General features: G+C 34.5%; 1 protein-coding gene across 1 annotated transcript; it reads right to left on the bottom strand.

Moving 5' to 3' along the window:
- Positions 1–149: 149 nt before the first annotated feature.
- On the bottom strand, positions 150–21,261 carry LOC110624182 (probable jasmonic acid carboxyl methyltransferase 2). The gene is made up of 4 exons (XM_021769299.1): positions 21,169–21,261; positions 5,483–5,887; positions 960–1,214; positions 150–638 (listed from the first exon to the last, which is right to left on the bottom strand). Exons 1-4 carry the CDS (start codon positions 21,259–21,261, stop codon positions 273–275), a joined length of 1,119 nt encoding a protein of 372 aa, XP_021624991.1. The 3' UTR covers positions 150–272.
- Between the last annotated feature and the right edge of the window lie 2,484 nt (positions 21,262–23,745).

Genomic DNA, 23,745 nt, shown 5'->3' with positions numbered 1-23,745 from the left:
CAACAATATCAAGTCTAATGGGATGGCAAAATAGCAATTAGCAATATATTATACTTATAAGTCCTCATTATTTTTTCTAAAAAAATTAGACGGTAAAAATATTTAATAAACAAAATAAAAAATATACTTAATACAATAAGAGAATAACAAAGAAGAAAGACGGTTTAACATTCAAAAGAGCCATATCGTCTAGTGGAAGAATCTGGCACAAAGAAGGTAAGCTCTAGTTGCCTTCCAAAACTCATCAAAAGCAAAACCCATATGTATAATTTTTATGACTTCTTGGACATGGAAATAACCAATAAGATATATTTGGTCTTTTCCTTTGACAAATGATCACCAACATTTCTTGCGTACCTTAAGAATAATTCATCAATTATGGCCTCTCCAAAATGGCTAGCAAGGGTGGATTCTGAGGCAGCTCTTACACAACAGGCCACAAATTCTCCACTTGCCTTCATGTCAAAGGCATAATCCTGGTTTTCATCATTGCCATTTGAATCCCAATTCAATTCAAAGGTTTTCAGGTTATTAATTTTAAAAGAACCCTCCTTTCCAACTATGTCTGTCACTTCTCCACTAAAAGGAGTATAGAAAGGTATGTTGAAGGAATCCACATTAGCCTCTTCAATAAGTCCCTGAAAATAGATGAATAATTATCCTTATAAGCAAGAAAAATTACTATTTAATATACGTATTTTAATAAAATTAAATAAAAACTACTATTCAATTTTAATATTATAGAAAAATTCATTAATTAATTTTTCAATTTTAAAAAATATATCAAAATATTTTTAATATTTTTAAATTATTTAGTCTCCATGATAGTAATCTCTCATTTAAATGTATTAATTGATAGAAATTTTGATCTAAATTAGACTAAGGGATTAATATTTTTCAAAATAGAATTATTAACCAAATAACAATTTTCGTATATATAAACAGGTGGAAGGACTAACTTCTCTTGATATCTCAAGAAGAGATTGAGCCAATAGATACCAGAACTGGATGCAATCATTGCAGGCTGGATCAGAAGTGCTTCTTCCAAGTAAAGTTAAAATCATCTGACCTTTTGATTTGAGTTCCTTTGCTCGACAACATAGAAATAATGAAAAATCCTTTTGAAATTGATCCAAATATGCTTCAAACACATTCTTTGGGCTTGTCTTTGATATGTAGATATTTCCTTTGTTATTCTCAATTCCTTCTGGAACCTGTAGATTTACTGCTTAAGCTCCTGTTATATTTCTTTTTGAAAACATAAGCATGCCATAGACCATTTACTCTAACTTACAGAACAGACTCATGACATTGCTCTTTTTCACAAAACTATCATAATTAAACCACAGTATTTATAATTCTACCACTCGTAAACATATCGATTCTACAATTTTTTTATAATTAACCATTTGTAAATTTATAGCATAATGGTGAAAGGTCATGTTCCTAACCAAATTCTTTGAAAGGAAAATTTACGGTTCAGTCTACAATGATATAAAATAACTAATTAGTTAATTCATCTATTGATTTTGAAAAATACATAAAAATATTCGTAAAGTTTTAAAAATTTCATTAACGATCTTTCAATTAATTTCAAACATTAAGTATTTTATTATTTAATTTTCTAAAAAATTTATTAATTAATCTCTTCATATTAAGAATATTTTAAATTTTTTTAAATTAAATTAAAATTAATGAAAATACTAATTAATAATTTTTTAAAATTTTAAAGATATTTTAATATTTTTTTATAAAATAGTTTCGTATACAACAAAAAGCGAAATTAAAATTTAAAAAACAACGATTTAAAGCTTTTTAATTATTCTAACCGAAATGTTACTTGTAGATACACAAATAAAAAATTAACCTTTTTAAATTTGCTTCTCTAAAAATTGAACTCCCTTTTCTAATAAGTTTTGAAAGATGAAGCTGGTTATACAGGATTTGAACTTCATAGTGTAATTTCATGTTATAAGATGAACATTCAATATTAGATTATTAGCTCATACAATGTGTTGTGTGGATCATAATCTATTTTGTGATATATTAAAATAAAAATAGTAATTATAAGGAAAATAATAATGAAAGGACTATGAGCTTAACATTATAATACTTGGGCTACATGTGTTCCACGTAAAATAAATAGTATATGGAAAATATATTTTCAAAAATTTATTTTTTAATGTGGTGAAATACAATAATTCATTTATTTTTGAAATCACATTTTTTGATTTCCTTAGTTTATTTGATTTTTATATTTAATTATAAGATTTTTAGTTTTAATGTATTATTTAATATTTTCACTTAATTTTTAGTATTTTTATATGCTAAAATAAGTCAATGAAAATGTGAAGAGACACTTTGAAAAGAAATCAGAGAAAATTTGAAGAAACAAATATGGGTAATTATGCGTTTTTGCCTTTGTCCCATGTTTTACCTTTTACTTTGTGTTTCTCTTTGGAAAAATTTCTAGAGTCGAATCACACTGTATTACCATGAAGTAGACCTGTATTTTCAAGGTTTACGTCGTATTTCGCTCTTTTCCACGCGCTTTACTTCATATCTTTGTCAGAAGCCCTAATTTTCCAAGTTTTTCCCTATGACTACGGATTCAGAGTATAAAGGGGTATAAACATATAAAAATTGAGAGACAAAAATACTTTTTGCCCACTTTTGAACATATATACACGGTGAAAATCATAAGGAACTTAAGGAGTAAGATTTAAAAGGTTTAGAAGGAGAAATCCACACATCTAGAGTAGAGTAGAGCAGTGTTCAGTCAAAACAAAAAAATCAAATCAGATCGAACCTAACCGATAGATTTGGTTCGATTAAATAGTTCAATCAGTTTGGTTCGATTATTAATTTCTATTTATTTTGATTTTCGGTTCAATTTAGTTAATTAATCGAAATCAATGAGAAAAAACCAAACCGATCGTATATATATATAAATCTTAAATTTTAACTCTAACTGTTCTAGCCACTTCTATTTTTCTCATACCTCTCCCTCCCTCCCTTCTCATTCTAGACTAGTCTTCAATACCCTCTATGGATTCTAGTCTTCTTCTTCTTGATTTTGTTGCTCCCCTTGTTGTTGTTGTCATCATCGTCATCTTCGTCTTCTTCTTTAATCTGCACAACCTTCATTTTATCTATATCTCTCTTGATCCATCTTCTACTCAATGGCGCAATATTTCTAGGAGGCACATCAAGACATCCGTGGCCTTCCTCTTGTTTTGGGTTGAATGATGTGAACTCATGAAATGATTATTCATCTCTATGCATTTGGGGTTAATGCTTTGTTTTTCTTTTATTTTTTAATTTCTTGGAGTTAATTTTCAGATTATTTATTGTTAAAATATGCTGTGAGTAAAGGGTTTATGCTTTTCTTTCTAGGATTAATCTGCATAATTTTTTTTAGATTTGAGAATGTTTTCGATTGAGATGAGAAAATTGTTAATAGGAATGATTGAAATAATAACAATATTGATCTGAAGTTGTATATTGTTTTGTTTGACTTTTTATACTTATTTGAAAATTTTATTGCTTTGATTAGATAAAATTAAAATTGAAAATTGTTGTTGCAATCTGAAGCACATTGATATTAATATTTCCAAATTGATTTTAGTTTGATAATTGATAAATATCATTGAGTACCTTACTCAGAATAAGGAACAAATTGGAGATTAAGCAGATTAGAATTTGTTTGATAGCAATTTCAGTTTTCTGTAAACTAAATCGGATCATTAAAAATCAATTCGGTTTGCTTCAATTATTCATATAATATCAGTTTGGTCGATTTTGAATTTTAGTAATTTTGATTTTTCAAATTCAGTTTGGTTCAAAGTCGAACTGACCCAATGTTTACTCTATTTAGAGTTTTCCTTTCTTCTCTTACTCTTTTAATTTGTTGTTCACAATTATTTTAAAATGATTTTGTATGATTTTTCAATAGAGTTTATTCTTAAATTTTTTAACATAAGCAGTCAAATTCCTTTTGAAAATTTAGATTATTGTTTCTTTTTAATTTATTTAAATTTATTTTCTTTACCTATATATTATTCAATTTTTGATATTAATTTTTAAGTACCTATGGGATACTTAAATGATTTTTTACTGAGATTAATACTTAGAAGTATCATTTTAGGACTAAATTGATAATTGAATATCACATAAATGTTAATTAGATTGGAAATAAAGATTTAACCTTAAACAAAATAATCATAACGTTTGAAAAATTAATTAAAATATTATCATATTATTAAGAGATTGATAATAATTTTTAATTAATTAATTTAGCAGAAATGATAAATTATGTTAAAATTATTTGCTTTAAATTTGATAATTAAAGTTGAATTGTTAATTAAATAAATTAATTAAATCAAGTCTAAGTAAAATCTAAGATAACCATAATATTTTGTTAAAGTGTTTAATTTTATTATCTTCTTTTATTTTAATTTTATAACTCTCATTATTATGTATAATCTAAATAATAATTAAATTTATAAATATTTTAGTATTTAATTTTTCAATTATACGATACTCTAGTCTATTTTTATTGCTTGCACATTCAATACACTTGTCATATAAAAAACTTGTTTGATTGTAGTATTTAAAGATGGACTATTAATAAAATCATGCATAGAAAGTCCATCAGTGTTAATAAGATTTTCAAAACTTAAAAAATAACTTCTTTAATAGTGGACTAAATTGCCTTTAACTAATTTTCGCTAATATCTCAAATAACAGAAAATGTGAAACTTTTCCAAAAGATGAGCATAAGTAAAAGTTGTAAATCATCAAGTAAAACAAAATCTAATTTTGTGGTTTAATTCATGAATTTGAATTTATGAATTGTTTGGATTTGAATAAACTTGTTTGGAAAGTTTGGGAAGGCTAAATAAATAATTTAATCTCTCATTTTTATATAAAAAAAATGTTAGTCAGCATCATACCCTTTTGATTGTTAACTTTAAACGCCTTACTTTTATATTAATACATAAATTTTATAAAATATAATTATTAAACTTCTAAATTTTATAAAATATAAATATTTAATTCTTAAAAATTTATAGTGCCTTTGAAAATTCATAGTGTATATAAATCATTTATGCGTGTAGAAGTTAAATAGTTACATTTTTATAAAAATAAAGTATCAAAAGTTAATAATAATGAAATGAGGATATCAACTGATATTTTAAATAAAATTTAAAGATCAAATTATATATTGTGTCGTTTAGAAAAATATGGGATAAGTATAAAGATATAGAAAGTAAGGATTTTAAAACAACATAATAATAATTTTATCGGAAATTCATGTTCAACATTATGAAAATATATGTTATATCTAAGACTATTTTAAATTTAAAATTTGAAATTCCTTTCTATTAGCTGAATTCTTTTTTTAAAATTTTCAAATTCAAATTTTAATGTCAAAACATCCAACTATTTGATTTTGAAAATTGTAGTTAAAAGTGCTTACCTGAGAAAGCCAATGTAGGCTACAAGATGAATGGACAAAATCCAAGGTTTCAATGGGAAATAATCTCCCATAAAAAGTTCCTGGCATGCCTGATATGAAACAAGTTCCCAAATCCAAGCCTGTCTGTTCCTTGAGCTTCTTATAAAATTGAGGTAGTGATTTAAAGATATTGTTAAAATCATTACCAGGAAGATCATTGAGAAACACCAGGAGCTCAGGAAAAGTTTGCCCTTTTTCTTTGGACAGAGTAAAAATTTTGTTGATGATTATAGAAATGGCTTCTAGGGCATTAGGTCCTGATGAGCAACCCATGTCCACAATGGCAAATTTATCGTACAAAGATTTTGTATAGAAAGCTTTTACTGTGTCCTCTAATATTGGTTTTACCCTTTTTATCACCGTTCTCTGAGAACATAAAAAAAAAAATTACAATTAGTTTTATCACAATTGAATAAATTTTTTATATATTAAAATTCAAAGAAAAATTATTCAAAAGTTAGAAATTATTATTCTAAGGAACTAATGTTTTATTTTTCCTACTGATCCACAGGTAGTGATCAATTTCATTTTTATTATGACATTTATACATGACATTTCAAAATTTTTAGTCAATTGTTGCCCATTTATGTTGACCCCCTTCTTTACACCTTTATATTTTACCCAAAATGATATAGAAAAAAAAATCAAATATTTCTTTTTTTTGAATAAAAAATCAAACATTTCTTATTTTTAAGATTTATTCAATACTTTAAATATAAAAATGATATAGAAAAAAAATCAAACATTTCTTATTTTTAAGATTTATTCAATACTTTATATATTTAAGAGAATAATAATAAATCTATTATTAAAATGATTGGTTTGCGTTTAAATTATCATCTAAATATCAATGATCAGTAACGGAAAATAAAAACTAATATTGTCTATTACTACTAATAACAAATTAATAATTAATAATAAATAAGGAATCAAATTAATAATGAATTAGAAAATCTGTTACTAGTATATCTTGAATTAGCGGTGGAAAGTCCACTACAAAATCAGTCACAGACAAGTAAATCTATTGTATCCATTATAAATTCGTTAAAAAAAATATTGAGTAATGAATTTTTTTATTTATAACAAAAACTTCTGTTACTAATAAGATTTTATTTTGTTGTGCACTCCTTGCTTCTAAATTCAATCCCATTGCCCTTATTGTCTAATTAATTGTATATCATAATAATAAAGGAAAATTATTATTTGGTCTCTATATTATAGAAAAACTTATTAGTTAGTGATATTGCTAGAACTAAAATTATAATGTGACCGGACTGGGATTGTGCTGTGATCGAGACCTGCAAGAAGGAGAAAGTGAGGTGGTTAACGTCTACGGCAACCACTCTAACACTCAAGTTATGAACTAAAAAATAAGGTAGAAGTAAGGAATTGCTTAGAATTTAAAGTATTGGTGTGAGAGAATAGCGTATCTAGACCTCTGTGATCGTTGATTTTTATACTGTAAGAGAATATTAATTATAGTATTTTCTAATAATTCGGTGATGATATGGTCGGCCTGTGGGTAAGGGATCTTCACTGGATAATTGATCGAGAATCCCGTGATTGCAGGTGTAAAGGGGTTCTGCTGGATTGTAACTGTTAGATGATAACTTCCTTATGGAGACTTGCCCTGATGTTTGAGAAAGCGGGTCTATACGACCTGAAGCCAACCTGTCCTGAGACTGGGTCTTTTCTCTTGGTTCCGAGCATGCTGATTGTCTGAGTCTTCCTTTCTATAGATGGGACTGCTTATCAGCTTATTAAACATTGCTATTGTAATACCCGGCTAGACTCCGGTATCGGAATTCCTACCGTCCGGTGGAATCTCGGGTGTCGGAGACCTCTAGAAGGGTAAAACCATGTTTGTATAAAATATTTTAATGTGTTTTATGTTTTAATCAAGAAAGAAATGAGTTTTTGCATGAAAATAATCTTGGAGGAAGACCCAAGTTCGGCCGCCGAACCTCAAGTTCGGCCGCCGAACATGCATGCACTTCGGGAGTACTTTAGGCCCCCGAAAGCATAAGTGAGGAAAGTCCAAGTTCGGCCGCCGAACATGGCATGCATGCGGAGGCACGTTTGGCTCCTGAATGTGACCTGGCCAGCCACCTATAAAGGGGTCCCTTAGCCGAAAACGGGCGAGCTTTTCCCCCATTTTCGGCCAAGGTGAGCTCTCCGCCGCCCCTCACCGATCTTGAGTTTCTTCCTTCAAATCTTTCACGATTTTCACTAGTTTTCACCTTGTTTTGAAGATTTTTGAGCAAAAGGACAAGTTTTGAGCTTGGAGACCCAAGGAGCTAAAATCTCTCCCAACTCCAAGTTAGATCGCCTCTACTCTCGATCTTCAAGAGGTAAGAGTCGATCTCTAGCTTATGTTGTGTTTTAAACAAGTTTTATACAAGTTTATGAAGTAGAAATGCATGTTTAGGTTGTTTTGAGTTTATGGGTTTAATGTGTGTTTATGAGCAATGTGGGTATGTTGATGTGTTATAGTTGGGGTTTAGGCTTGTTTGAGACCCCTATGAACTTGTATGCTTGATTGTGAATGATTGGGAGTGTTGTAGAATAGGTTTGTGCATGTTTGAAAGGTTTGGGAGGCATTTGTGCATGTGGGAGCTGAGTTTCTGCCACTTTGGAGAAACTCAGGTTCGGCCGCCGAAGGAACTTTCGGCAGCCGAACCCGCTTGTGGAGGCAGCCTTCGGCTGCCGAAGCCTGCCCCCGAAAGAGGACTTTCATCTCTGGAGGGCAGTTTCGGCCGCCGAAAGTGCCGCCGAACATGCATGAGTTTCGTCTCTGTCTGGGAGTTTCGGCCGCCGAAGGTGCCGCCGAACCTGCCTGACTTTCGGCTCTTGAGGGACTTTCGGCCGCCGAACCTGCCGCCGAAAGTGCCCTGTCCAGCCCTCCTTTGCATGTTTTTCTATGATTGTTTCATGATGTTCTAGGGGGTTTTTGGGGAGTAGTTTAGAGTTATGTTCATGTATGTTGGTCCCTCATTTGAGTCCACCTGTATAGGTTCGGACCCGAGGAACCGAGGACCCCAGCAGTGAGTCAGCTGCTCCAGTGTCTGGTCAGAGCTAGCCAGAGGTGAGTGGAATAACCTTTTATGTTTTAAAAGTAAATAATGAATATTTCAGCATGATTCACACATCATGGATACCATGTGATATATTAGGGTGCTTGCATTAGTATTCACGAATATGTTACATTGCATTCTTATGTTGTTGTTGTGGATGAATGTTGAATGATCCATAGTCCTCGACCGATGACGTAGTGATATGATATGTACGGTATGGAATGAAAGACCAGTGGGACCCATTCTACGTTCGCTGGCACTATGTAAGAGAAAGACCAGGACCCATTCTACGTTCTGGCACTATTGGATATGTAGAGGACTATTGGTGACAAGTTCATCATTGATGTGATATGGTTGTGATGTGATGCATTCCATGAAAGCATGAAATGTTAATATAATGTTTTTATTATTTTGCTCACTGGGCTCTAGTAGCTCACCCCTCTCCCTAATCCCCTAGGTTTGCATGTACGGGCTAGGCAGAGAAGTCGAGGTGAATGAAGTCATGTGTATGTAATAGGTAGAATGTGGACATGATAAATTGTAAAATGATATATGGTTATGTCATGTAAATGTTGATTTTGAGTTTGAGGTTTAGAAGATGTGCTTGACCGAGTTTGTATAGAATTCCCTTTTGTAAACATGATCTATGTTTTATAATGTTATCTTCCACCAAGCTTGTGTATGATGAGATGCCCCATTGGAGCATTTGATGAGAGCTCCAGTGTGGGGTTTACGTTTATGTATATGTTTATGGGCATGCACAGGTTGAGCTTGGTAAAAGAAAAGTTCAAAAATTTTATATATGCTGTTGATCATGTATGGGATAATCAGGTTTACAGGATGCATGTCAGGCTTGCTACGGGTCCCGGCGGCCTTATGCCGATATGGATCCTAGCGCCGGTAGCGGTTCGATTTTCGGGTCGTTACAGCTATGTGGCCCTATCTTACGATGACAACTCACAGCTTACTTTGGAAATTCTTATGCAGCATCAGAGGTCCCCCCGCTAGTCTTCAACTCTTTAGATTCGAAAGTGATAGTTTTCTTCATGGTCTGGGTCATATGGGTTATTTGTCCCTACTGTGCATACAATGTCCTTCCTTTCTTCTTGCTTGTCCTACAGACCAATCAGGTCCAAGATCTCTTCTGGCAAAAATTGATCCGATTGATATAGTAATGCCTTGACGGGCTTACATGCATTTCCTAATCTTCACGTGCTTCTAGTCCTTATTTAGTTTTGATGAGCTTCCGGCCATTTTCCTACCTTGACTTATCTTTTGAGCACTTTCTTGCCCTAATTACCGTGGATTCTGCCATTTTCCAGCCTTGCCTAGCTTCCGAGCTTTTTTTTTTTGCCCGTCTTTTTGCCCTGGACTTTGGTCCGAGTTCTTTTCATTCTCTATCATCTTCTAGGCTCATAGCCTTGATTTTTTTCTAAGCACTTTTGCACTTGTGCATCTTCGGGGCTTTTCTGCTTTTAAGCATCTTCTGAGCATTTTTGCTCTTGTGTATCTTTTGGGCTTTTTTGCCCCTAAGCATCTTTCGATTATTTTTGCTTTTGCGATCTTTCTGGCTTTTTACAACCCTGCCGGGCTTACATGTATTTTTATAGCCTTGACGAGCTTCTGTTTAGCCCTGATGAGCTCCTTGGTTTTTACAGCCGTGACGGGATTCCAGGCATTTTTTCTAGCTCTTGCGAACTCCTTGGCCTTTTCTAGCTTTGACGAGCCTTCGGGCTTTCTGCTGTCAAATGCCGTGACGAGTTTTCGGGCATTTTCTGGCCCTTACAAGCTCCTTGGCTTTTCCCAGCCTTTAAGAGCTTCCATGTATTTTCTAGTCCTGGCATTCTTTCGGGCATCAAATGCGTTAGAAACTTTTCATGAAGTAGGACTAACACTCGGTAGGTCGCCCTGGCATGTACCCGCCTTGAGGTTTGACATCAAATGCCTTAGAAAATTTTCATGATAGGGGATTAACATCCAATTATCAAATGCCTTGTTATGCGGGATTAACGCTGAGATAGCCTTGTGGCCTTTTAGTGAGATTAACACCCTGATGGTCCAGCGGAACTCGTCTTGTGACCTAGGATGGCATGAGATGCCTTATTATGTAGGACCTATGCCCAAATGGCCTTGTGGCTATTTGTGAATGTTTGTTTCTGTGAACCAATGCCCGAAATATGTGCGGGACCATGCCCGATTTGGGACCCCTGTCTGGATGGCCTTTTGGCCTTTTTTTCCATGGACCAACACCTGAAATATGTGCGGGACCCATCTCCAAACCGGAACCCATGCCCGAATAGTCCTATAGCCGTTTATGAATGTTTGTTTCTTTAAACCAACGCTTGAAATATATGCGAGACCCATGCCTGGTTCGGGACCCCTACCCAGATGGCCTTGTGGCCTTTGTTTTCACATACTAAAGCCCATAATATGTGCGGGACCTATGCTAGACCTGGAACCCATACCCGAATGACCTTGTGGCCGTTTATGAATATTTGTTTCCACGGACCAATGCCTAGAATATGTGCAGGACCCATGCCCAGTCTGGGACCCTTGCCCATATGGCCTTATGGCCTTTGTTTTTGTCTCCACGCTTTCGTCCATTTAACGTTTCTGGTAAAAGAAAAGGCTGAAGAATATATCATAGTTTTATTTATAAAATTTTTCACAAATTACCTTCTTTCAGGAATAGAACAAAAGACTCAATTATCTAACTTGACCAATATCAAAACCTTAGGGTTTGACTTAGGGGCTAAACATCTGTGATACTCTCCTTATGGCCACCCCTATTAATACTCGGTCCTCCTACGATCACATGAATAATCTTCCATAGGTTTGCTATCTGGGGTGGTTTTGGGAATTGTTACCTCAAGCTCGGGCCTCCTATCTTTTCTACTCTTGCTGATGAACTTTCGAAGTGTGACGTTCCCTACTAACCTTTCGATCTCGTCTTTCAATTATCGCCACTCCTCCATTACATGTCCGTGGTCTTTATGAAAATGGCGGTTGTAACAGCCCGGAAACCGAACTGCTACCGGCACTAGGATCCAGATCGGCTTAAGGCCGCCTAGACCCGTAGTAAGCCTACTGTGAACTCTGTGTCTCTGTGAAATCCCATACATGATCATACATTTTCTGTAAACATTTAAACCTTTTCTTTCTCCACGGCTTAACCTGTGCATACTCTATCTCTTTACTGTAAAAACTTACCAGAGCTCTCATCTTAGCTCAAGGCAGCTCTAACTCATACTATGTTAAGCCGGGCTTTTCATACATAAACATAAATCATTTACATAAGATCATGTACAAACTTAAAGGGATACAACTCTTATCAATCAAGCACCATCTATACACTGTACATTTCCGTATCTCTTACATTTACATGTCCATACTATCTCTTACATACATCTCTTTACGTTCTTCCTGTACTCTTCTTACGTCTCTCTATACTCTGAACCTGCACAACTGGGGATAGGGGAGAGGGGTGAGCTTCTATAGCCCAGTGAGCAGGAGCTATGTAAACCAGTTTATAAAACAGATGTCTTTATGCCATGCAGCACATCACAACCATAAACATCAAGGAAGAAGTTGTCACCTATAGCCCTCCACATAACTGACTCACATATAGTACTTAACTAAGCACAGTGCCTGGGGCGATTAGGCCTCCTCCAGGACTTAATTTTCTGAAAAGGTTTTGTCAGGGCGATTAGGCCTTCTCTGACTGTTTTCTGAAAACGTTTTGCCAGGGCGATGAGGCCTCCTGGCTATCTAACTTTACTAACAGGGGCGGTTAGGCCTCCCTGCTCACACTTATCATGCTTGACTCTTTACTTAATTCATATCATGTCATAGCATACCAAACTGAGGGCTAAAGGATCATCCAACATTCATCCGCATACTCATCAAATTATGCAATGCAACACCTTCCGTGAATACTAATGCAATAACCTAATATCTCATGCTCATCCATTATTATCTTTTATTTTAACCATCCTAACATTATGGCAATTATGATGCATGAATCATGCTAAAACATTCTTGAATTTAAAATATGCATAGTTAGTCCCACTCACCTCTGGCTAACTGTAGACTGACTTTGCAGGTTCCGGAGCAGTGCTCACTGCTGATCTCCCTGGTTTCTCTGGTCCGTTCCTACACAAGTGGACTCAGATGAGGGACCAAACTCACTCCATAACAGTTCTAAGAACTCCCCCAAAAGCCCTCTAAAAGACCCTCTAACTATCACATAACACATGCAAAAGCCAACTGGACAGGGCACTTTCGGCGGCAGGTTCGGCGGCCGAATGTGCATGACAGAGCCGAAAGTCCAGCTTCCGGAAGCAGCCTTCGGCAGCCGAAGCCACCTCCTCAAGGCTTTCGGCGGCCGAACCTCCCTTCGGCGGCCGAACCTCCCTTCGGCGGCCGAACCTGGTTTCGCCCGAAGGGCAGAAACCTGCTCTGCTTCATGCACACCTCCTCCTATCCCTCTCCCAACATGCACACACAACTCCTCAACATGCATATACACTTGTACATGCTCAAAGGGGTCTAAAACTAGCCTATAACCCCAACAAACACAACATCTAACACATAAACATGCTTGAACATCAAGAACTCTAAAAATCTCCTAGAACCCTACTCATGCGTACTACCCCATAATCTTCCATAAAACCTTTAAAAAACATAGTAAAAGCTTTGGATCTAGCCCTTACCTCTTGGAACACTTGAGGTTGGAAGCCTCTAACGTGGAGTTATGGCCAAATCCTCACTCAAAGCTCCAAACTTCAAACTTTGCTCCTTTTTGCTTCAAACTTCACAAATCCATAAAAACTCATCAAAACCTTGGAAGATTTGAAAAAACACAAAACTAAGCTAAGGAAGAGCATGATCGCACCTAGGTCTGGAGAAATGGGAAGCAAACTTACCCATTTGACCGACCTAGGGCCCTTTTAAAGATGGGTGGCCAGTCCACCTTCGGCGGCCAAACGTGAGATCCGAAAGCCATGCAAGTTCGGCGGCCGAAAGTGACCTTCGGCGGCCGAACCTTTGCATTTCTTCCTTAGTGCTTTTCTCTTTCAAAAACTCACTTCTCTAACCCTTGAAAACCTTAAAACTCTGTGAAAACATACTGAAACATTCTTGAAAACATATGTATGACCCTTCTAGAGGGTTCCGACACCCGAGATTCCATCAGACTACAGGAATTCCGATGCCGGACTCTAGCCGGGTATTACATTCTCCCCCCCTTAAGAACATTCGTCCCCGAATGTTCCTAAAACAAATCAACACATAGAAAAGGGGAAAAACTAACGCTCACAAACATAGGTAACCTTCCTTCAGCAATACCCTAGCCCTTGCCTGTACCTCTACACTTCATAACTTGTTCATCTCTGTGTTCTTCTTACTTGTTTCTGAGCTCCTTGCTCCAGCAACACTGATGTACCTTCCCTCGGTGTTCTTCTCTCCATTCTTCGTCACATTACCTCTAAACTCTGCAAGCTTTCGCTGCGCACTCTAATCCTTGCCCTTCTCTCTTCATCTCTTCTATCCTGACTTCCTTTCTAACTCTTAACAGGTAGTATCCTTCGTTTCCCCCCCCATCCATACTAAACACTCAAGAGTGGGGTACTAGGTCGGATAAAACCTTGACTCTCTTAGCTCTGTTGATACCACTGAAACTGGTTTCCTCTCCTGATCATCTTTCCCTGAGCAACCTATAAGCCTGTAAGGCTGAGATCACACCTCTAGGCAGCCTACACTGTCCCTTCTTAGGGACTACCTCTGATCCATCGGACCTCTAGACACATCTGCCTGGTCTCTGCCAACTCGGCAGTACTACGAGTAGCTAGCCAATCCATCACTAGAAGGACGAACAGTTCCATCTAGAACCAGAAGGTCAGATGGAAGGCATCTACTCCCCACTAACTGACGGAAGAGCTGTTCAAATTCCACCAGCTTCCTTTCTCTGGCACTATCAGGAAAAGCCCACCCGGCAAATTCATTGGCAAACTCTTCCCATGTCATACTGTCTAACCTAGGGGCCACATAGTGCTTAAACCATTCTCTAGCTTTCTTACATTTTAATGTGAACCCTGCCATTTCGATGGCTCTGCCCTCATCAGCTCCCAACTCACTCGTTATCATCCTTACTGCACTGAGATACTCAAAGGGATCATCTCCTGTATTGAATTTCGGAGCGTCCAACTTCAAGTAGTCAGTCATCTTCACCTTATCTCCCTTGGATGAGCTGGGCTGCTGTTGTGTTTCAACAACAGGGGCTACTGGTTCTGGTGGTGGTGGAGGTACTGTTTCTCTTGGTTCAGGGTATGCTGTACTTGGCTGATGTGGTGGGGGTGGATACATGTGATATGGTGGATAGAATGGAGGATAGGGCATATATGGCAGGTAGGGTGAAGATGGGGCAAAACTGGAGTAATCCGACGTACCTCCCATCGGATACCCTGGGCCCTGTGCACCTCCCTGAGACTCCCCCATACCTTCTTCTGTCCCTCCTATACCCATACTCTCATCTCTACTCCGATCAACATCCCTAACCTCTCGAACTTCTTCTGATCTGCCTCCTCTAGCTACTCCCCTTCTGCTCTCATCAGAAGACCTTCTAGGGTCTTGTGACGTTCCCTCCCTACTTAACCTGTGTCTCCTTGCCCTTGGCAATGCGGGAGGACGAGCCGTTGTACCCTCACTTCCTGGTGGTACTTCAGTCAATCTTGCAGATCGACGCGTTCCTCTCATCTTCACTGTGAAACACATGAACATCTAACATTCATCACATAAAAAGAATGCACATGCATGACTCATGGCACTCCACATCATAAGACAGATAGGACTAACATCCTATCCTTATGGACATGTCTTCCTATGGTGCTTGACTCACTATAACCTCTCTGAACCCATCTCTAACCATCTAGGTCCGACCATGTGAACCTAACTGCTCTGATACCACTCTGTAACAGCCCGGAAACCGAACTGCTACCGGCACTAGGATCCAGATCGGCTTAAGGCCGCCTAGACCCGTAGTAAGCCTACTGTGAACTCTGTGTCTCTGTGAAATCCCATACATGATCATACATTTTCTGTAAACATTTAAACCTTTTCTTTCTCCACGGCTTAACCTGTGCATACTCTATCTCTTTACTATAAAAACTTGCCAGAGCTCTCATCTTAGCTCAAGGCAGCTCTAACTCATACTATGTTAAGCCGGGCTTTTCATACATAAACATAAATCATTTACATAAGATCATGTACAAACTTAAAGGGATACAACTCTTATCAATCAAGCACCATCTATACACTGTACATTTCCGTATCTCTTACATTTACATGTCCATACTATCTCTTACATACATCTCTTTACGTTCTTCCTGTACTCTTCTTACGTCTCTCTGTACTCTGAACCTGCACAACTGGGGATAGGGGAGAGGGGTGAGCTTCTATAGCCCAGTGAGCAGGAGCTATATAAACCAGTTTATAAAACAGATGTCTTTATGCCATGCAGCACATCACAACCATAAACATCAAGGAAGAAGTTGTCACCTATAGCCCTCCACATAACTGACTCACATATAGTACTTAACTAAGCACAGTGCCTGGGGCGATTAGGCCTCCTCCAGGACTTAATTTTCTGAAAAGGTTTTGTCAGGGCGATTAGGCCTTCTCTGACTGTTTTCTGAAAACGTTTTGCCAGGGCGATGAGGCCTCCTGGCTATCTAACTTTACTAACAGGGGCGGTTAGGCCTCCCTGCTCACACTTATCATGCTTGACTCTTTACTTAATTCATATCATGTCATAGCATACCAAACTGAGGGCTAAAGGATCATCCAACATTCATCTGCATACTCATCAAATTATGCAATGCAACACCTTCGTGAATACTAATGCAACAACCTAATATCTCATGCTCATCCATTATTATCTTTTATTTTAACCATCCTAACATTATGGCAATTATGATGCATGAATCATGCTAAAACATTCTTGAATTTAAAATATGCATAGTTAGTCCCACTCACCTCTGGCTAACTGTAGACTGACTTTACAGGTTCCGGAGCAGTGCTCACTGCTGATCTCCCTGGTTTCTCTGGTCCGTTCCTACACAAGTGGACTCAGATGAGGGACCAAACTCACTCCATAACAGTTCTAAGAACTCCCCCAAAAGCCCTCTAAAAGACCCTCTAACTATCACATAACACATGCAAAAGCCAACTGGACAGGGCACTTTCGGCGACAGGTTCGGCGGCCGAATGTGCATGACAGAGCCGAAAGTCCAGCTTCCGGAAGCAGCCTTCGGCAGCCGAAGCCACCTCCTCAAGGCTTTCGGCGGCCGAACCTCCCTTCGGCGGCCGAACCTGGTTTCGCCCGAAGGGCAGAAACCTGCTCTGCTTCATGCACACCTCCTCCTATCCCTCTCCCAACATGCACACACAACTCCTCAACATGCATATACACTTGTACATGCTCAAAGGGGTCTAAAACTAGCCTATAACCCCAACAAACACAACATCTAACACATAAACATGCTTGAACATCAAGAACTCTAAAAATCTCCTAGAACCCTACTCATGCGTACTACCCCATAATCTTCCATAAAACCTTTAAAAAACATAGTAAAAGCTTTGGATCTAGCCCTTACCTCTTGGAACACTTGAGGTTGGAAGCCTCTAACGTGGAGTTATGGCCAAATCCTCACTCAAAGCTCCAAACTTCAAACTTTGCTCCTTTTTGCTTCAAACTTCACAAATCCATAAAAACTCATCAAAACCTTGGAAGATTTGAAAAAACACAAAACTAAGCTAAGGAAGAGCATGATCGCACCTAGGTCTGGAGAAATGGGAAGCAAACTTACCCATTTGACCGACCTAGGGCCCTTTTAAAGATGGGTGGCCAGTCCACCTTCGGCGGCCAAACGTGAGATCCGAAAGCCATGCAAGTTCGGCGGCCGAAAGTGACCTTCGGCGGCCGAACCTTTGCATTTCTTCCTTAGTGCTTTTCTCTTTCAAAAACTCACTTCTCTAACCCTTGAAAACCTTAAAACTCTGTGAAAACATACTGAAACATTCTTGAAAACATATGTATGACCCTTCTAGAGGGTTCCGACACCCGAGATTCCATCAGACTACAGGAATTCCGATGCCGGACTCTAGCCGGGTATTACAGCGGTACCTAGTCCTATCTCATTTTTCGGCTTTATTGGAGTTGAGTCTGAGAGGCCACCTGATCCTCTTGTTATTTTTCCTAATCCGCATTAGGATATGCGTTCGTGAGTCACTTAATGGGGTATATTTTTTATACTCACCTCAGCCATTCCTTCCTCGGGAAATCAAGTAACTTTTGTGGTCTCTCTCATACCCTTGCTTCTCCGGATTTTGGTCTTACTTCTGACCCATCCTTTTGTCCTTTTGCCATCCTTCCTAGCACCTTTGGGCAACCCATTCCAATTTCCAGATAGCGTCCTTAGGAATCATCTGATGGCTCTTCTTCCTCGAACTTATCCTTCCTTTTAGACCATGTTTGGACTGCCTCCGTCCTAGTCCTTGGGGTATCTTCAGAGACTTCTTCCCTTACCTTGGGAGCCACGAGTGACACCTCTTCCCAAGTTTTGTATTGCTCGAAAATAACCTGCAACCTTTTGACGTACTGGAGTATTTGCTCAATGCTAAGATTGTTGAAATCTGCTTCATTGACCATAGAGGCCGAGTTTTATCCACTGTTAGGAGTTGAAGGAATGATAACATCCTTATTAATAGCAGCCTTAATAGCAGCTCATGAATTATTGGCCATTAAAGATAAAAGAGAGATTTCTTTCTAAGAGAAAAAAAAAGATAAGAGACTAATTTTAATTCAAATGAACAGAGAATTTAATGGATCTCCCAGCAGAGGAACCAATGATGTTGCTGGAATTAAAATTATGATGTGGCTAGACTGAAGTTGTGCTTTGATTGGCTAGACCTGCAAAAAGGAGAAAGTGAGGTGGTTGGCGCTTGCAACAGCCACTTCGACGCTCAAGTCAATGAACTGAAGAATAAGACGGGAGTAAGGAATTGCTTAGAATTTAGAGTATTGGTATGAGAGAATAGCGTATCTTGACTTCTATGATCGATTTTTATACTATAAGAGAATGGTTAATTATAGTATTTCCTGATAATGCGGCGATGATGTGGTCGGTCTATGAGTAAGAGACCTTCATTGGCTAATTGGTCGGGAATTCCGTGATCGCAGACACAAAGGGGATCTGCTAAGTTGTAGCTGTTAGATAATAACTTCCTTATGGAGACTTGCCTTAATGTTTGAGAGGGCAGGTCTGTCCAACCTAAAGTTTACTTGTCCTTAGGCTGAGTCTTTTCTCTTAGTTCCGAGCATGGTGGTTGTCCTTCCTTTCTTTAGGTGGGATTGCTTATCAGCTTATAACCTTATCACGTGACTCTATCTTACGGTGACAGCTCACGACTTATTTTAAAAAAAAGTTTATGCAGCATTAGTTAATCTTTCAGTTTTGAAAATATATTATAATATCCTTATCATTTAAAAAATCTACTAACTAGTCCCTCCATTAATTTTATCTATTAAGTATTATAAAAAAGTCTAAAATGCTCTTAATACAAAGAGAGTAATTAGTAGACTTTTTATAAAATTAATGGACTAATTAATGACTTTTTTCATATTATAAGAACTAAATAGTAAAACAATTAATAGTGTAAAAAAGTCAAAAGGAAAAAAAAAAAGAAAAAAGCAGAATTGCATAAGCTGGGAATTCAACAAAGGGATAAAATATGAAAAAAAATTTGAATAGTTTCAATAAATAGATTCGAAAAAGAAATACGAAAGGAAAATATATATATTGCTATAAAAAACGTACAAAAGATTTTGAGATATATTCAAAATTTTCATCTTTTGAAAGACCCTAATGTTTTGTCTTGAAGTTGAACATGAGAACTGTTATCAGGGTGGATTTCTGTTCAGCTTTCTTTGCCGGGCAAGATAACCTTAGCTCAATCTATGCTCTCAACTATGGCTAATTTTGTGATGCACACAGTTCCTTTTCTAGTTGCTATTTGCCATGAGGTTAGAAAAAGTTGTCATAAAATTTTTATAGGGCTGGACTGAAAGTGGAGTTAAGATAACTTTAGTGGCTTGGGATAAGATATTATAACCTAAAAGTGCTGGAGGTCTCAACTTTCAGGATGTGGCTCTTTTTAATAAATAAGGATTTCCTATTGAAGATTGGGTGGAGTATTTTGAATTAGCTGAGTGTTGGATATTATGTTTCCCAATCTCTCGGACTATATGGAAATGTCTTTGACAAAATGTGGCAAAGGTTTGGAAGGATATGATTGATAACGTTAATGGGTGATGGGCATATGATGAAGTTTTTCCTTTATAAATGGCTTCCGGATGGTGTTGTTTTCTAGCAAGTTGCAGTAAGGGATATTCTATCTCATTTGGTTTAATTTAATATTGTGGATTATATGGATGATCAAGAGAAATAGAAGTGGAGTTTGGTTGTTGAACCTCATGCCTTAATTTCCCATTAATTTATGTCTAATTTTTTTATTGGGCATCCTTTTGAATAATTCTCATTTATAGTTACGCACTTTTAAAATTTATTTCATTTCCAAAACTCAATTTTAATTTATTTCAATAAAATACTCAACTTTAATTTAGAATAAAATATAAAAAATTATTTTATAATTCGATACATTTTTCAAGTGGAGTCATGTCATACAATGTATGATAAAAAAAAAATTCGGTTATTTTTCATGCGATTAACAAAATAATTTTTTTTAATTTTATTAATAAATGCTAAGATCGCATAAAAAAAATTATATTTACGGTAAATTATATTTTCTCTTAAAATTTAATAAAACATATATTTATGCTTTGGTTTAGTGAACCAAACCAGACAAGGCAACATTTTTTATGCTTTATTTAATTATTTGAATTTAAATTTGGAATTTCAAAAACACATTCTCCTTGTACAAAATAGGTGTTTAAAAATTTATAATTAGTCATTTAAACTATATTATTGATATATAAAAAATAATTAATTAGATAATGGTAAAATAAATTAAAAAATATTAATATAAAACTTGATTAATTTTAAAAATAATTGATCAAATATTTTATGAAAATAAATTTAAGAAAAAGTCTCATTCTAATAGTTGAATTTCATATGTAATGTTAGTTTTATTAAAGCTATTTTAATTTAAATAAAAATCCTTTATTTTTATATAAATTAATGATTATTAATTTTTAAAATAAATGAATATTTTCATATTATTTTATCAATAAAATTTTTTTATTAAAATTAAAAAAAAATAAATTTAAAACTAATTAATACGTTTTATTCTGTTCAACTTACACTCGTTTAATACAGATATTATCTATATATTAGAATCAAATATTCGATTTTTACTTAAAAAATACCATCATAACCATTTATATCAAATATCCATAAATAATTTTAAATGTTTAGATAAATTGATTAATATATAATTGGATGTCCATATATATTATCAGAAAAAAAAATGATCAGAAAGAGTGAGAGAGAGAAAAACCTGGAGGGAAGAGTTACGAGCATAACTGTGAATACCATCTCCTCCATTAACGTGAACGATGTTCTCCAATTGCTTAGTTTGGTTGCTTTCCATGGTTTCTAATGCTCACTCTGATTCCACTCTTATATGAATATATATAGGGAAAGGGATAATATTGCTCCCATCACTTTCTTTCCACCAACATTAAATTACACTAAATTATTAATGGTGGCTGTTGATAAGGTGCAGCCCATTTTGCCAATACTTGAGATTATTATACTTTTATGATTTTATAGAGAACAGATATATACTTTGGTTATAGAGTATATAATTTAATTTTATATTAAAATAATAATATTAATTGTAAACAATGCTAATTTATAAATCTCGTACCAAATATTATTTTTATATAAAATTGATTATTTTTTTTTTAAATCATAATAAATTAAATTTGCATAAAAATTTTCTAATTTAATTTAATTTAATTTTAGTGTTAAAAAAAGAAAAATACACCTCAATCATAACCGTCGGTGCAATATAATATAATCCCACTAATAAATGTAGTTTTTCTTTTAATTATTTTAAGGATAAAATAAATATATAAAAGCATAAAAAGAAAAAAAAGCTAAAGTAACAGCGAATCAAGCTCTGTTAACTATGCATTATATTTTAATGTGGATAGAATTTCTTGGTTAGGCAATATGTCCTACTGATTAGAGGTGAGCAGGTGAGCAGTATTCGGTTCAAATTGAAAAAATTGACCGAATCGAATCGATTTAAAAATTTAGTTCAGTTTTTTATATATTTCGATTTGGTTCGGTTTTTAATTTCAGAAATTTCGATTAGTTCGGTTCAGTTCGATTTTGATAAAAAAAAAAACCGAAAAAATCGAATCAAATCGATTAATGATAATACTATATTTTTTCAATAACATAGAGAAATTAAATCATATTAAGATTAAAATATTTTAATTAAATTTTAAAATATTAAAAATAAAGTGTAAAAAATAAAAAAATTATTAAAAATTCAAACCGATCAAATCGAATCGAATCGAACCGAATCAGATCGGTTCGGTTCAATTCAGTTTCTGATCAAAATAAGTTCGGTTCGATTTTCATAAACACTAAAATTTTAATTTTCGATTTATTCGATTCGATTTGATTTTGAACCGAACCAACCAAATGCTCACCCCTACTGGTGATAGAATTTTTATTCAACCTTTTACATCTAAAGAGAAAATTACTATTTTAAAAATAGTTTTTTTTTTTTAAATATATTGCCTAATAAAGTTGTCCAATATTTTTATTTATTCTTTTATTTCTCTTTCACCTTTCGTTATCTATTATATATTATATAATTTTTATTTATTTTTTTATCTCAAAATTATTATCTCTTCTTCTTTATATGATAGTAACATTGAATTAACTATTATAGTCGTATTTAATTTCATTTTATTTTTAAAATAATATTTCATTAATTATTATTTTTTTAAATAAATATTTAATATATTTTTAATATTTAATAAAATTTAATATTTTTAAACCGAATTTAATTGGAAAATTAATAAAAAAATATTTTTAATTAAAAATCAATAAAAAATTATTTTTCTTAAAATGTGTTAAAAAATAAAATTAATACAAATTATGGGACTTTGAGGGAGTATTTTATTTTCTTTTTTTTAAAAAAAAATTTTTACACAAGTTTTAGATAGTAATCTTCTCCAATAGAGTTCTTATTATGCAAGTTGCAACAAGATGTGGAGAGATTTAAAAAATTCAATGAAATGAATTACAAATGTTGGAGTATGAAGATTATAAACCAAGTGACAATCGCCAAAAGTTTACTTCAATAAACACGGTATTTTTGGATGATTTAAAAACATTACTCATTGAAGTTAAATGTTAATCAGCAATGAAAATAAAACTTTCATTAAGAATGTCTAATAATTTTGGTGATTTTTTTAGAAAACTTCTTTAAATGTTTATCAATTTTTGCTATGAAAATAAATGTCTTGATTAACGATGTTGTCGCATTAAATATTCTATTAGCAATGATTTAGGATGTTCTTAAACATAACAATAATAAAATTATCTTTAAACACATTAAATATTTTATTAGCAATAATTTAAGACATTTTTATACGTTTCATAAACAATAATAAAATTATATCTATACGTTTCACAGACAATAATAAAATTATCTCTAAAACTATTTCTTTTCCAATAAAACTATATGTTTCGATTAATTATATCATTTAGTTGGACAATTTAATACGTCCATAAGCATACCTTTGTAATGTATTACACGATTCAAAATATCCCTAAATATAGCTTTTATAAACAATAATATAATTGTCCTAAAGATATTTATATTGTGACGAAATTATTTGCCTCAAATTCAATCTAATTCTTTGAGATAATTTATAATATTTCTAAATGAATCTTTCCTAAATAATTTTGAAAAATATCGCTAAATATTTTATATTTAATAACAATTTTAAAATCCTCCTAAAATAATTCAATTGGTGACATTTATAATTTTATGTGACATTTTTCTAATTAGTAATTCAATTAAGTGTAATGTTGATTAATAATGTAT

The sequence above is a fragment of the Manihot esculenta genome, chromosome 10 (assembly GCF_001659605.2).
Source record: "Manihot esculenta cultivar AM560-2 chromosome 10, M.esculenta_v8, whole genome shotgun sequence".
NCBI lineage: Eukaryota > Viridiplantae > Streptophyta > Magnoliopsida > Malpighiales > Euphorbiaceae > Manihot > Manihot esculenta.
The sequence above is the reverse complement of the archived record's forward strand: the minus strand, read 5'-3'. Positions and strand labels throughout refer to the sequence as shown.